This window comes from Schistocerca piceifrons, chromosome 2 (genome assembly GCF_021461385.2).
Source record: "Schistocerca piceifrons isolate TAMUIC-IGC-003096 chromosome 2, iqSchPice1.1, whole genome shotgun sequence".
Taxonomy (NCBI): Eukaryota; Metazoa; Arthropoda; class Insecta; order Orthoptera; family Acrididae; genus Schistocerca; species Schistocerca piceifrons.
This window is the reverse complement of record NC_060139.1, coordinates 849,212,709-849,229,007: the sequence shown is the minus strand read 5'-3', so window position 1 is coordinate 849,229,007 and position 16,299 is coordinate 849,212,709. Positions and strand designations below refer to the sequence as shown.

The 16,299-nt window shown below is 40.2% G+C and overlaps 1 protein-coding gene across 3 annotated transcripts in view; it reads right to left on the bottom strand.

Moving 5' to 3' along the window:
* The window catches only part of LOC124776315 (alpha-methylacyl-CoA racemase), a 170,907-nt gene that overhangs the window by 48,495 nt on the left and 106,113 nt on the right, over positions 1 to 16,299 (bottom strand). For all 3 annotated transcript variants that reach the window (XM_047251250.1, XM_047251248.1, XM_047251249.1), the window contains exon 4: positions 14,094 to 14,237. In XM_047251250.1, coding sequence (XP_047107206.1) covers positions 14,094 to 14,237 — 144 coding nt within the window. The remainder of the gene's footprint in view (positions 1 to 14,093; positions 14,238 to 16,299) is intronic.

Below are 16,299 nucleotides of genomic sequence, written 5' to 3'. Positions count from 1 at the left end.
CTTGGTCTCCCTCTACGATTTTTACCCTCCACACTGCAATCCAATACTAAATTGATGATCCCTTGATGCCTCAGAACATGTCCTACAACCAGTCCCTTCTTCTAGTCAAGCTGTGCCACAAACTTCTCTTCTCCCCAAATCCTATTCAATACCTCCTCATTAGTTATGTGATCTACCCATCTAATCTTCAGCATTCTTCTGTAGCACCACATTTTGAAAGCTTCTATTCTCTTCTTGTCCAAACTAGTTATCGTCCATGTTTCACTTCCATATATGACTACACTCCATACAAATACTTTCAGAAATGACTTCCTGCCACTTAAATCTATATTCGAAATTAACAAATTTATCTTCTTCAGAAACGCTTTTCTTGCCATTGCCAGTCTACATTTTATATCCTCTCTACTTCAACCATCATCAGTTATTTTGCTCCCCAAATAGCAAAACTCATTTACTACTTTAAGCGTCTCATTTTCTAATCTAATTCCCACAGCATCACCCGATTTAATCCTCGTTTTGCTTTTGTTGATGTTCATCTCATATCCTACTATCAAGACACTGTCCATTCCGTTCAGCTAAACTTCCAAGTCGTTTGCTGTCTCTGACAGAATTACAATGTCATCGGCAAACCTCAAAGTTTTTATTACTTCTCCATGGATTTTAATACCTACTCCAAATTTTTCTTTTGTTTCCTTCACTGCTTGCTCAATATAAAGATTGAATAACATCGGGGAAAGGCTACAACCCTGTCTCACTCCCTTCCCAACCACTGCTTCCCTTCCATGTCCCTCGACTCTTATAACTGCCATCTGGTTTCTGTACAAATTGTAAATAGCCTTTTGCTCCCTGTATTTTACCCCTGCCACCTTCAGAATTTGAAAGAGAGTATTCCAGTCAACATTGTCAAAAGCTTTATCTAAGTCTACAAATGCTAGAAACGTAGGTTTGCCTTTCCTTAATCTAGCTTCTAAGATGAGTTGTAGCATCAGCATTGCCTCACGTGTTCCAATATTTCTACGGAATCCAAACTGATCTTCCCCGAGGTTGGCTTCTACTAGTTTTCCATTCGTCTGTACAGTATTCGTGTTAGTATTTTGCAGCTGTGGCTTATTAAACTGATTGTTCGGGAATTTTCACATCTGTTAACACCTGCTTTCTTTGGGATTGGAATTATTATATTCTTCTTGAAGTCTGAGGGTATTTCGCCTGTCTCATACATCTTGCTCACCAGATGGTAGAGTTTTGTCAGGACTGGCTCTCCCAAGGCCATCAGTAGTTCTAATGGAATGTTGTCTACTCCCGGGACTTTGTTTCGACTCAGGTCTTTCAGTGCTCTGTCAAACTCTTCACGCAGTATGGTTATCTCCCATTTGATCTTCATCTACGTCCTTATCCATTTCTATAATATTGTCCTCAAGTACATCGCCCTTGTATAGACCCTCTATATACTCCTTCCACATTTCTGCTTTCCCTTCTTTGCTTAGAACTGGGTTTCCATCTGAGCTCTTGATATTCATACAAGTGGTTCTCTTTTCTCCAAAGGTCTCTTAAATTTTCCTGTAGGCAGTATCTATCTTACCCCTAGTGAGATAAGCCTCTACATCCTTACATTTGTCCTCTTAGCCATCCCTGCTTAGCCATTTTGCACTTCCTGTCAATCTCATTTTTGAGAAGTTTGTATTCCTTTTTACCTGCTTCATTTACTGCATTTTTATATTTTCTCCTTTCATCAATTAAATTCAATATTTATTCTGTTACCCAAGGAGTTCTACTAGCCCTTGTCTTTTTATCTATTTTATCCTCTGCTGCCTTCACTACTTCATCCCTCAAAGTTACCCATTCTTCTTCTACTGTATTTCTTTCCCCCATTCTTGTCAATCGTTCCCTTATGCTCTCCCTGAAACTCTGTACAACCTCTGGTTCTTTCAGTTTATCCAGGTCCCATCTCCTTAAATTCCCACCTTTTTGCAGTTTCTTCAGTTTTAATCTACAGTTCATAACCAATAGATTGTGGTCAGAGTCCACATCTGCCCCTGGAAATGTCTTACAATTTAAAACCTGGTTCCTAAATCTCTGTCTTACCATTATATAATCTATCTGAAACCTGTCAGTATCTCCAGGCTTCTTCCATGTATACAGCCTTCTTTTATGATTCTTGAACCAAGTGTTTGCTATGATTAAGTTGTGCTCTGTGCAAAATTCTACCAGGTGGCTTCCTCTTTCATTTCTTAGCCCCAATCCGTATTCACCAACTACGTTTCCTTCTCTCCCTTTTCCTACTACTGAATTCCAGTCACCAGTCACTATTAAATTTCCGTCTCCCTTCACTACCTGAATAATTTCTTTTATCTCATCATACATTTCATCAATTTCTTCATCATCTGCAGAGCTAGTTGGCATATAAACTTGTACTACTGTAGTAGGCGTAGGCTTCGTGTCTACCTTGGCCACAATAATGTGTTCACTATGCTGTTTGTAGTAGCTTACCCGTACTCCTGTTTTTTTTTTTTTATTCATTATTAAACCTACTCCTGCATTACCCCTATTTGATTTTGTATTTATAATCCTGTATTCACCTTACCAAAAGTCTTGTTCCTCCTGCCACCGAACTTCACTAATTCCTACTATATCTAACTTTAACCTATCCATTTCCCTTTTTAAATTTTCTCACCTATCTGCCCGATTAAGGGATCTGACATTCCACGCTCCGATCCGTAGAACGCTAGTTTTCTTTCTCCTGATAACGACGTCCTCCTGAGTAGTCCCCGCCCAGAGATCCGAATTTTTACCTCCGGAATATTTTACCCAAGAGGACGCCATCATCATTTAACCACACAGTAAAGCTGCATGCCCTCAGGAAAAATTATGGCTTTAGTTTCCCCTTGCTTTCAGCTGTTTGCAGTACCAGCACAGCAAGGCCGTTTTGGTTAGTGTTACAAGGCCAGATCAATCAATCATCTACTGTTGCCCCTGTAACTACTGAAAAGGCTGCTGCACCTCTTCAGGAACCACGCGTTTGTCTGGCCTCTCAACAGATACCCCTCCATTGTGGTTGCACCTACGGTACGGCCATCTGTATCGCTGAGGCAAGCCCCCCCACCAACGGAGTTCATTCAGTTTAATACTGTCAAAAATGTCCCACCTCCTATTAACCTAGCATGTCAAAATTTAGTTCTTAGGTTTGATGAAAATTTAAACTGGAAAAACCAAGTAATACACCTGCTACAACATTTAGGTTCAGGTACTGTTGCCATAAGAATAATTCCCATTTGTAGGGCTACAGAAGTCAGTAAGTTATCATAGTTCATATATTTTCATTCACTGATTTCTTATAGGTAATATTTCAGGTAACTGCTCACTTAGGCAAAATATATTCATTGCACAAAGGAAATTAATTCGAATTAAGTGCAGAATTCACTCACATTTTGCAGGTATCCCTTTAAGCAACTGGAAATATTAAACACAGCCTCACAGTACACTTATTCGCTTATGAATTTGCCATCAACAATCCATCGAAATTTGGGAATAAGAGGGTATTCACAATTACAACACTAGAAGGAAAAATGATTTGCTTTACCCTTTAATGCTAACTTTGGCACAGAAAGAAGTAAAGTATGCAGCTAACCAGCTCTTCAACTATATATCCACAGAAGTAACAAATATGACAGATAGCAGAAGTGTTTTCAAATATAGAGTAAACATGTTTCTCTCACAGTTCTTTCTTTACCAAAGAGGAATTTTTAAATAGAGATAAATAGTCACTGAAAAAACCTGTAAGTGGCCAGCATGTAATTATCATCATAATAACAATCATCATCAGTATTATTGTTATGAACTTCATCTAAGGAACATTGAAACAGCCAGGGAAATAGCTTAGGGATTTAAAAAAAAAAAAAAAAAAAAAAAGCAATGTATTTCCTACAACAGTTTATTTCTTCTTGAGAGTATGTATATTTCAAGGAAGTCTCCACTAACTGCATCTGATTGACTGTGAAATATATTTCTATCCTGTTTCAGTAAGTGTCAACAATGTTAGGCCTACTTTATAATGTGAGTGTAGTTGTTAGGCAGGAATAAACATGAAGTGGATCTGACTTAGAATTATATTCACTTTAAGTATTCCCTAATTCATTTTATTATTTTCTTTATGCAGGATGTTTCTAAAATGAAAGTAAAAAAATGAGAGGACTGGGAGAATGGGTCATACAGTACTCCATAAAAGCTTACTTCGGAATTTTCCTTTGTGTGAGACCACGTGTACAAGATTCACGTGTCGATTTGAAGTTCTAGATTTGCATATTTTACTGTTTCCGTTGCTTCTGCCTAATCTTTCACTAATCATATGAAGACCCCTTTGCATTGTGATATATTATGAAATTTCAAACACAAGCGAGTACCACAAACTCTTACTGTTATTGCCAATTGTAGGCTTAAATGTAATTGTGCTCTTCTGAAATTTTTGAGAACGGTATGCCTAGCCTTATTCACAACAATCATTCTCTAATTTCATTGCACAGTTATGTTATTTTTGAGAACTTCTGATCATCGCAAGTTACAAGTACGAGTGGTTTGGAAACGTAATTTTTTCATAGCAAATCAGCGTTTGTGGTTCACAGTTCTGCTAAGAAATACATCACTGCTGAATACCATTGTATATCAATGCAAATAAACATACCTAAAAACAAAGATGATGTGACTTACCAAACGAAAGCGCTGGCACGTCGATAGACTCACAAACAAACACAAACATACACACAAAATTCAAGCTTTCGCAACAAACTGTTGCCTCATCAGGAAAGAGGGAAGGAGAGGGAAAGACGAAAGGATGTGGGTTTTAAGGGAGAGGGTAAAGAGTCATTCCAACCCCGGGAGCGGAAAGACTTACCTTAGGGAGACTCCTTACCCTCTCCCTTAAAACCCACATCCTTTCGTCTTTCCCTCTCCTTCCCTCTTTCCAGATGAGGTAACAGTTTGTTGCGAAAGCTTGAATTTTGTGTGTATGTTTGTGTTTGTTTGTGTGTCTATCGACGTGCCAGCGCTTTCGTTTGGTAAGTCACATCATCTTTGTTTTTAGGTATATTTTTCCCATGTGGAATGTTTCCCTCTATTAATGCAAATAAACATGCGTTTTTCGAATTGTTGGAAGCTACTACTGTCCTTTGCATAATCTATGAGCAATCTGCAGTAAATCAGCATTTGTGATTTAGTTACTGTAGCTGATATTCTAACTAACATATCGTGTTACATCTAGTTTTCCCTTAAAAAGGAGTAGGCCTATACATTATCTGCATTTATCATAAATTAACTCTGATTTCAAGTTTGCTAGCAACTATAATAATCTCAAAACGTTTTAGAAAACTGGTAGCTTTTACCACAGGTTTCTGTGTTACCTTAACAGAAATCTTGTTTTGTGTGTTTGCTTCAATTATCATATGGAATAAGCAATGTTGTAGCTCAACAAATTGAAAGACAATCAGTGGGTTTGATTTAAAGTTATTTGTTCAGTGCCTTGTAATACACTGCATCAGTCAAAATGCAGCCACACTGTGAATGTTTTTCTTGAACATGGGATCAGTTGGTTGACATTTGTAAGCAGTTGGAATTCAGACAACTGTCAAATGATTGGCAGCTGCTGTGAACTGGTGTGTTGGAAGAGCTACTGAGATTCGTGTGCATGTGACACCGGTACCAGAAGGACCTCAAGTACAGTCCACTCCTGTGAATCCTGTCTCCTCTGCAGAAAGCACAGAATCTGTCACCAGCTGTCTATTTGACTGTGAGAGGCATGTCAATAGTAGATTTAGGCATCCTGCACAGTGTGCATGGGGACCAGGGAAGACAGCGTGCAATAAGTTTGAGATCCTGTCTCAAACTGAAACTGAGGCAGTGGGACTCACTTCACTTGTTTTGGGAAACATGTTTTTTTCTGGTGTCAAGAGGATGTGAATACAAAGGTGAAGGGGTCTATTAATTAGGGGGCAGGGGTCTATTAATTAGGGATCTATTAATTGTCAGCAATTCAAATGTATGGTAAATGATGGTAGCCCTCAGGGAAATGGCTGCAAAGGCAGGAAAGGACACCAAGTGCACTCAGCGTGTATGCTTGGGGGCCTCATTCAACACGTTGGAGAGGCTCTCAGTGAACACTGAGGGAACAGGGTGCAACCAATTGGAGATTGTGGCGCACGTTGGAACAAATATGCCTATTGCTGGGCTCCAAGGTGATACTTCAGTCATTCCAGTGACTGGTGAAAAAGGTTGAGGAGACCAGCATTGCACATAGGTTTCCACAAAGCCCACAATTAAAGCATTTTCCCCAGAACTAATCGTGGACCATGGTTCTGAGTCAAGTGGAAGGACTGAACCAGTGACTTCGAATGTTCTGTGACACATTTGGCTGCAACTTCCTGGACTTGTGTCATATGTTTGAATACTGTAGGGTCCCCGTAAATGGGTCAGGTGTGCACTACACATCAAAGGCTGCTACTAAGATAGCTGACTCTGTGTGTAGGGTGCACACAAGGGTTTTTTAGATTAAGCAACTCTCCATCTGATCCAGATAATGATCGGTGTAGTAAATCCACAAGCATCAGCATAAGATCAAAAGAAATGCCTTGTATACGTGATTATTAAAATTCTAATGCTAAAATGACGAAGCATTTGCAATGAAGTGTCAGAGTTCGAAGCGCTCATGAAAAGTGATGAAACTCACAATATTAGGTACACAAAGCTGGTTGGAACTTGAAACTGATAGCAGTGAGATTTCTGGGGAAAATTTAAATGTATATCAAAAGGATAGGAAAATGGGGGTGGTGTTTTTGTCGCAGTAGACAACAAACTCAGATCCACTGACATATAAATTAAAGCTGTATCTGAGTGGGCAAGACTCAGGATCAGGGGCGGGCAAAAAATGATAACTGGATCCTTCTGTCGCCCACCAGATTCATCTCCTAAGGTAACCAAAAACTTAAGAGAAAACATCAGTTCACTTGTTGTGAATTTTAAAATTTTCCTGGTGAATTGACTGTTCAAACAAATTTCGGGCCTGCTCCGATTGTTGTTTAATACCTCGCATGATATTTCAATTGGGCACCTGCCAGTCATCTTCAGGTGAGCCATCGCAGACTGGCGAAAACATCCTCCTTTTCGCAATATATAGCATGCTGTAACTATTCTGCGCGTGCATCAAAACTTGATGGATGGACCACACTGCCTGCCGGCAGCACCCTCGCTGGTGGAATAGCGAAACTCAGTCGCCCTCCGCGTTGATTGTTTGCCACTGCCGTCGGCGCACTCTGTCTTCTTCTATTAGAGCAAAACCTGGAGATGAAGGGATTCCATGCACTGTCCACCTGGTAGCCGCTGTCACAGTTCAACAGATTTTCCGCCAGTCATATTTCTATGGATTCTTTAATAATGGAGTCCCAGAAAGATGTTGCTGTGGACAAAATCATTGTTTTCTCATACTCCATTGAATGTCTAGTAGAAATACAATGTTCAGCAATAGCGGACTTGCTTGGCTGCAAAGGCGAGTGTAACGTTGATGTTCAGTGCAGCGTTCTTTCACGGTGTGTGGTTTGAGCTATGTAAGCCATAACATATTGGCACAGTATCTTGTAAATTCCGGCCTTTCGTAGTAACAGATTGTCTTTAACTGATCCCACAAGGTCCGCAATCTTCGATGGTAGGTGGAAAACCACTTTTACCTGAAATTTTTAGAGGATTCTTGCTATTTTAAATGAAGTGTTGCCAACGAAAGAAAGATAAGCTAAAGATTGTTCTGTTCTCCTCTTTATCCACTTCCTGCTTCTTAGTTTTAAATGTTAGTGCCCTGCTAATCTGCCAGACAGAATACCCATTTTTGCTGAATACTGTCTTTAGATGGGCGAGTTCTTGAGGTAAGCTATCTAGATCTGAGATAGTATGAGCTCTATGAACAAGTGTTTTAAGCATACTCAAGGTTTGCGATGGGTGATGGCAACACGATGCTTGCAGATACAAATCAGTATGAGTGGACTTCCGGTAAACTGAATCCCCTAGAGAACCACCATTCTTCCTTCGAACGAGGACATCCAAGAAAGGCAAACAATCATCTTTCTCTATTTCCATGTTGAGCCGGATGTTGCTGTGAATGGGGTTTAGGTGATGTAGAAACTCCATTAATTTGTCTTCTCCATGAGGCCACACTATGAAAGTATCATCCCCATACCTGCAAAAAACTGTTGGTTTCATGGCAGCTGATTCAAGCACTCTCCCCTCAAAATCCTCCATAAAAAGGTTGGCCTCCAAAGTTGACAGGGGGCTACCCATGGCGACACCGTCAGTCTGTTCAAAATATTCTTGATTAAACATAAAATAAGTTGAGGAAAGAGCATGCCTAAACAAAGCAGTGATATCAACAGGAAACATGTTACCAATCAGTGTCAAAGAATCTGCAAGGGACACTTTTGTAAAAAGTGAGACCACATCAAAACTTACTAGAAGGTCTACACTGCTAAGACGAAGAGCCCCAGTCTATTGATAAAATTAGCTGAGTTTTGTATGTGATGTGAGCACTTGCCCATGAAAGGTCTCAGCAAGGAAGCGAGATGTTTTGCTAAATCATATGTAGGAGCTCCAATGTTGCTCACTATTGGACGCGCACTATTGGTATGGCTTACATAGGTCAAATCACACACACTGTGAAAGAACGCTGCACTGAACACCAACATTACACCTGCCTTTTGCAGCCAAGCAAGTCCGCTATTGCTGAACATCGTATTTCTACTGGACATTCAATGGAGTCTGAGAAAACAATGATTTTGTCCATAGCAACGTCTTTCTGGGACTCCATTATTAAAGAATCCGTAGAAATACAACTGGTGGAAATCTGTTGAACTGTGACAGCGGCTATCAGCTGGACAGTGCATGGAATCCCATCATCTCCACAATTTGCTCGAAACGAAGATGACAGAGTGTGTTAATGGCCGTGGCAAACAGCAATGCTGAGGGTGACAGTTTCGCTATTCCACCAGTGAGGGCGCTGCCGGCGGGCAATGTGGTCCATCGATCAAGTTTTGACGCATGTGCAGAATAGTTACAGCATGCTATATATTGCAGAATGGAGGACATTTTTGCCAGTCTGTGAAGGCTCACCTGAAGATGACTGGCAGGTGCCCAATTGAAATATCGTGTGAGGTACTGAATGACGACCGGCTCCAAGCCTGAAATTTGTTTGAACAATCCATTAACTTGTACGCAAGTTCCCAAATCATACCGTAATCATCAGCGGAGACTTTCATCATTCAACAATCAACTACAAAAATTACTGTTTTGTTAGTTGCAGGCATGATAAAACCTGTGAAACATTATTAAATCCTTTCTCTGAAAACTACCTTGAACACATAGTAGTAACTTTGGTCATGATGGAAATGTACTGGATCTAATGGCAACAAATACACCTGACCTCTGTGAGGATGTCCACAATGAAACTGGCCTCAGTGACCATGACATGGCTGTGGCAACAATTATAACCAAAGTACAACTAAAACAAGCAGAAAGATATATATGTTCAGTAAACTAGATAAAAAAGTATTGGTGTCTATCTCAATGAGAGACTTGAAACTTTGAGCACAGGGCAGGAGCATCTAGTGGAATTATGGCTCAAGTTCAAAAAATTTAGTTGAGCATGCACTTGATAGATATGTACCCGTTGAACAGTTCATAACAGTCACTGTAAATAAACTTCTAAATAAACAGAGACTACTGCATAAAAGGTTTAAAGTAAAGTTTAGGACTATAAATAGAAATATGCTGAATGAAGTGTTTTTGGCTGTCAAGAGAGCAATGCATGATGCCTTTGATGACTATAGTAGAAAAGTACTGTCAAATGATCTCTCACAAAACCCAACAAAATTCTAGCCATATGTAATGGCTGTTAGTGGCATCAAGTTAAGTATCCAGTCACTCATGAATGGGACAGGAACTGAAATTGAGGGAATCAGAGCAAAAGATGAAATGTTTAACTCCATTTTCAAATGTTCTTTTGCAGAGGAAAACACAGGAGGATTGCCACAATTTAATCCTCATAACACTGAGAAAGGTGAGTGAAATAACTTTGAGTGTCAGTGGTGTTGAGAAACAGCTGAAATCGTTAACATTGAACAAAGCACCAGGGCCCAAGGGAATTCCTGTTAGATTCTGTACTGAATTTGCAGCTGAGTTAGGTCCTCTTCTAACTATAATCTATTTTAGATACCTTGAACAAAAAACTGTGCCCAGTAGTTGGAAGAAAGAACAGGTCACACACATTTATCTTGAACAGAATGACCTCATCCATGGATTCCGAGAACATTGATCATGTGAAACCTAACTCATACTTTTCTCACATGACATACTGAAAGCTCTGGATTAAGGAAGTCAGAGATGCAGTATTTCTGTATTTCCAAAAAGCATTTGACTCAGTGCCACACGTAAACGTATTGTCAACAGTACAGTCATAAGGGGTGTCAAGTGAAATTTGTGATTGAATTGATGGCTTTTTGGCAGGGAGGGTGCAACATGTTATCTTGGATGAAGAGTAACCGTCAGATGCAGAAGTAACTTCAGATATGCCCCAGGGCAGTGTGTTGGGACCCTTGCTGTTCATAATATTAATGGGTACCTCAGAATTTTTGCAGATGGTGCGGCTATCTACAATAAAGTACTATCTGAAAGAAGCTGCATAAATATTCAGTCAATTCTTGATAAGATCTCAAAGTGTTGCAAAGACTGGCAACTTGCTTTAAGTGTTCAGAAATGTAAATTTGTGCGCATCACAAAATGAAAAAACATGGTATTCTATGACTATAATATCAATGAGCAATTGTTGGAATCAGCCAACTCTTAAAAATACCTGGATGTAACACATTGTAGGGATATGAAATTGAATGATTACATAGGTTCAGTCATGGGTAAGGTGAGTGGTAGACTTTGGTTTATTGGTAGAATACTGGGGAAGTGCAATCAGCCTACAAAGGAAATAGCTTACGAAACAGTCATGCGACCTATCCTAGAATATTGCTCAAGTGTATGGGACCCATACCAAATAGGACTAATAGGGGATACTGAACTAGTACAAACAAAGGCAGCACGAATGGTCACAAGTTTCTTTGATCCATGGGAGAGTATCACAGTGATACTGAAGGAACTGAACTGGAAGACTCTTGAAGATAGATGTAAACTTTCCCAAGAAAGTCTGTTAACAAAGTTTCGAAAACCAGCTTTAAATGATGACTCTAGGAATATACTACAATCTCCAGTGTATCACTTACATAGGGATCATGAGAATAAGATTAGAATAATTACTACAAGCACAGAGGCATTTAAACACCCATGCACCATAATAATTGGTACAATGGCAACTACACTCTCCCAGGCACCTAACGTCAGTTTGCGAAGTATATATACAAATGTAGATGGAGCGTCATGGGAACTTTCCCTGCAATACATCCTACATTCTCGTAACCCTCCTGGCCTCAACCTTCGTTAGTCACTGTCCTCACCCCTCCATCCTCCTCCCTGTTCCCATTCCAGCACTAACAGCCGTCATTTCACCACCACACCCAGTCTTTAAATTGCTTTTCATTTCTTTTATTTCTCACCTTTCCGCTACTTACCCCTTTCCCCCTCAGCACCTTCTCTCCTACTCTCCATCTAAACTGCAACACTTCACTGTCCGCCACGCCCACCATCACCATACTATCCCTCCCCCTCCACCACAGCCTCCTCCTTACCCCCACCCAGTCGCCTCTCCCATCATGCACTGGTGCTGCTGTTCGCAGTGTGGTTTCAGCTCTCTCCGAGACTGCAGGCGTGTGTGCAAGTTGTGTTTATGTGTGTGTGTGTGTGTGTGTGTGTGCGTGTGCGTGTGTGCGCGTGTGTGTGTGTGTGTGTACTGCTGAGAAAGGCCTTTAATGACAAAGCTTTGATTGTGTGAAGCTTTTTATTGTGCCTATCACGACTCAGCATCTCCGCTATATGGTGAGTAGCAACTTTCCTTCTCTTGTATTGCTACATTCCATCCTGGATTTTCCATTGTTTGATGTAGATGTAGATGTTTGCATCCACTAGCTTTTGGTGCTAAGCACCATTTAACAGCATCTTCAGCCAACATGAAGGTAGGCATGCAACCCGCCATCTGACTCGACATAGTAACAGATCTGCAGGGCAAAATTTTCAATTTCTTTGTGACACCAAGGCAAAAGAGAGATGGTGTTGGCATTTCATACCTTTATTTCAAATATTTACAAAATGAATGCTCAAAATTATGCACTCTTGCTTGAATCCACACTGTGCAACAATGCCGGAGTGATTGTTTCACCCTTTGATAATGCACCTGGCACAGTGAGAGTGAATCAAAGGTTGCTATAATTTGTGCTATCAGCTCTTCATCCATATCAATAGTTCTTTTATAAATACCAGATTTCAGCTATCCCCAGATGAAAAAAAAATCAAGGGGGCATCAAATCAGGGGGAACATGCCGACAATGCCACCAGCTCACCGCACCCTATCCACTTCTCAACGAAGGTCTCATACAAATTATTTCACATTGCATGAGCATTGTACCAAACACTGTTGCACATTGAGTGGGTCATTTTGAAGAACTTAGGCAGTGTTTTTCTAAAGAAGATTAAGTATTTGTTCGCAGTTAGTCATCGGGGAGCATGTATGGACCAATCAGATTATTGCCTACCAAACCAGCACAAACACTGATGGCAAAGTGCTCCTCATGACCATGAACAAAGGTAGTGTGCAGATTTTTCCATACCCACATTTTGTGGCTCTTGAAGACACCTTCTGTTGTAAAGGATGCCTCATCCGTACAATGTATAAAGTGTGGGAATTGAGGTTGAATGGCACAATTCTGCAAAAACCACTGGCAGAAGTCAATGAAATGTGGAAAATCTTCTAAGTTAAGTGCTAGAACTTTTTGAAGACATGGTACACTGTGGAACGGCTTACATCCATTTTGCAAGTAACACTCGGTGAGCTTGTTCAGGGTGTGTTTTGCAGTAGTGCTATCAACTTCTCTTCAAACTCTGGCATATGCGCTGTGCATTAATGTCCGCATCTGTCCAGCCTTCGCATCTGCATCGCAAAATGAATTTACTGGGTTTCAATGATGACCTTAAAAGCACAGGTGCCATTACAATACATTAGTGGACAACTGAAGTGCACCTATCTCTCTTAGGCAGCTGTGGGTGGCAGTGAATGTGCATGGATATGGCACTTGCTGTTTCATAAACTGCTGAATCCACAACTGTTGAGCAGTGAGAGCATTTATATCCATTGTGCCATAAGCACAATACATGTCTGCCCTTTCCTCCCAAGAAAAGCACTCAATTTCCCATCCACTTCTCACAGTACCAAACGCAACGGTGTGTTTGTGGACACACTAATGCAGGGCGAACCAGACTCTGCAGCGTGTGCTGTGTGACACTGTATCAAACATGCATTTGCACTGCCAAACGCAATGCGTTCACATCCCAGCAGTTGCTGGAAGAAACTCCATGATGTTGTCCTGCCTGGAATACCTGCCACCATTTTTGCTCTAATAGCAAGTTGTACGCCTACCTTCCCAGCAGTGTATGATGCGGTTAAATGATGCTATATCATTCTTAATTCCTAAATTAGTTTTCATTGTGAGAAGCAACAAAAGCAAGAATTTGTTTTCAATACATAATGCTAATATCAAAGTTTGAATCTTTTTACACAGACCATAATGAATTGTACAGTAGGTTGGTGTGAGTCATTTCCTGCCATGATTTTTATCTTCCATCCAGCATTCCCAGCACCATATTATAATCAGAATTTATATTGTCAAATGTTCATGTAACATTCCCTCTCAGTGCAGAATAAACATATATTAAATTGTAATTGCAGCACAAAGAGAATCTCCTCAAAACATGAGAAAGCTAGCAATAAATATGTTTGAATTTATCACCTTTCATTAGCAAATGCTGTAATTGAAAATTTGAATTTCTTTTCAATTTGTCATTGCAGCAGAAACTTTTGAATTTTATTTTCTTGAACACATTTTACTTAATAAGTTACTGACTTAAACATTACTTACCACTCATTGCCACATAATTTAGGTCATGTCCTGCTTTTTCACAATAGGTGCCACTCTGACCATATCCTGTAAGTCTGGCATATATCAAGGAAGGATTTTCAGCAAGCAGTATTTCTGGTCCAAGTCCCAACTTTTCCATCACACCTATCATAAATGGAATACAGATAAACTTTAGGAAAAATATTTTGTTACTTCACTTTGAACTAGCAACATATCTTTTTAAGAAAAAGAGAATCAGTTTTATGGATATTTCGAAACTTTGAAGGATGATGTTTCATCTGAAAGCTCATAACCAACTGCAAGTCAACAATCATTATTTGCCCATAAATAACTGATAACAACTGGTTTCTATTACAAAGTTATTTCTGATTAATGTCTTAGATATATTCATTTTGAGCAGTGTACCAGAACACAGCAGGTACTCTCAAATAAGTAAACATCCTGTGGTGAGTAATCTTGTTTTCATCCTATTCCATGCTACTGATACACATACACTGGGGTCTTGTGACAGACAGCTTGAAACAGTTATGTATGCCATTTCATGCGGTTATACAATACTGCAAGAAATAAGTAAAGGATTGAGGCAAGAAAATTAATATAACCTACTTATAAAAATAGTTCTGGAGTAAATGAGACCAAACATCAAATAGTTGAAGCACTGAGTCATTGCGACAGGTACACATAAAAGAATGACAATTTGCTAGCTTTTGGACTAATTTTTGTTTCAGCCAGTGTACTGTGTGTGTTTTGTGTGCCTGTCAACAACTTGACACTTGCTATTTGGAGAGCGATTACCTTTACTCCACCAAATGATTTACATTTTACCATAACTTGCTGGATAATAAAGATAATTAATACAATGTATCACAATCTGTAATGCTGACAATTGACAGGGACAAAGATGTTGCTCACTGTTCACTGTCAGGATGCCATTTTGTAGAAAAAGTCTAAAGAACTGATTACAGGAGAAGAAGACGTTGAATTCTATCAAGAGTCAACTTACAATTTAATGTAGCCTTTAAGTGATGACAAACACAGATAGAAGAAATTGCACTACTCAGATTAATCATCATCTGCATCTATCAATCACTGGATATGGGCTCACCCAGTATGTGCATTGATTTTAATAGATTCCATATGCAAAAATTTCTATCATGAAAATCTACTCAGTACTTGAGAGTGTTATAATTTAGAAAATTCATCCACCACAGCTACCCAAATATGTGTTACAACCCATCCCTCAGTTGATGATTTCTTTATTAATTCTGACACTTCAAAGTTAGTAACTAGTTAAATATAATAGAGGGAAACAATCCACGTGGGAAAAATATATCTAAAATCAAAGATGATGTAACTTACCAAACGAAAGCATTGGTATGTTGATAGAGACACTAACACAAACACAAACACACACACAAAATTCAAGCTTTCGCAACCCACAGTTGCTTCATCAGGAAAGAGGGAAGGAGAGGGAAAGACGAAGGGATGTGGGTTTTAAGGGAGAGGGTAAGGAGTCATTCCACTCCCGGGAGCGGAAATACTTACCTTAGGGAGAAAAAGGGACAGGTATACACTCGTGCGCGCGCGCGCACACACACACACACACACACACACACACACACACACACACACACGGCAGAGATGTCAGTCGAGGCGGAAGTACAGAGGCAAAGATGTTGTTGAATGACAGGTGAGGTATGAGCGGCGGCAACTTGAAATTAGTGGAGGTTGAGGCCTGGTGGGTAATGGGAAGAGAAGATATATTGAAGGGCAAGTTCCCATATCCGGAGTTCTGATAGGTTGGTGTTAGTGGCAAGTATCCAGATAACCCGGACGGTGTAACACTGTGCCAAGATGTGCTGGCCATGCACCAAGGCATGTTTAGCCACAGGGTGATCCTCATTACCAACAAACACTGTCTGCCTGTGTCCATTCATGTGAATGGACAGTTTGTTGCTGGTCATTCCCATATAGAAAGCTTCATAGTGTAACAGGTCAGTTGGTAAATCACGTGGGTGCTTTCACACGTGGCTCTGCCTTTGATTGTGTACACCTTCCGGGTTACAGGACTGGAGTAGGTGGTGGTGGTGGGAGGGTGCATGGGACAGGTTTTACACTGGGGGCGGTTACAAGGATAGGAGCCAGAGGGGTAGGGAAGGTGGTTTGGGGATTTCATAGGGATGAACCAAGAGGTTACGAAGGTTAG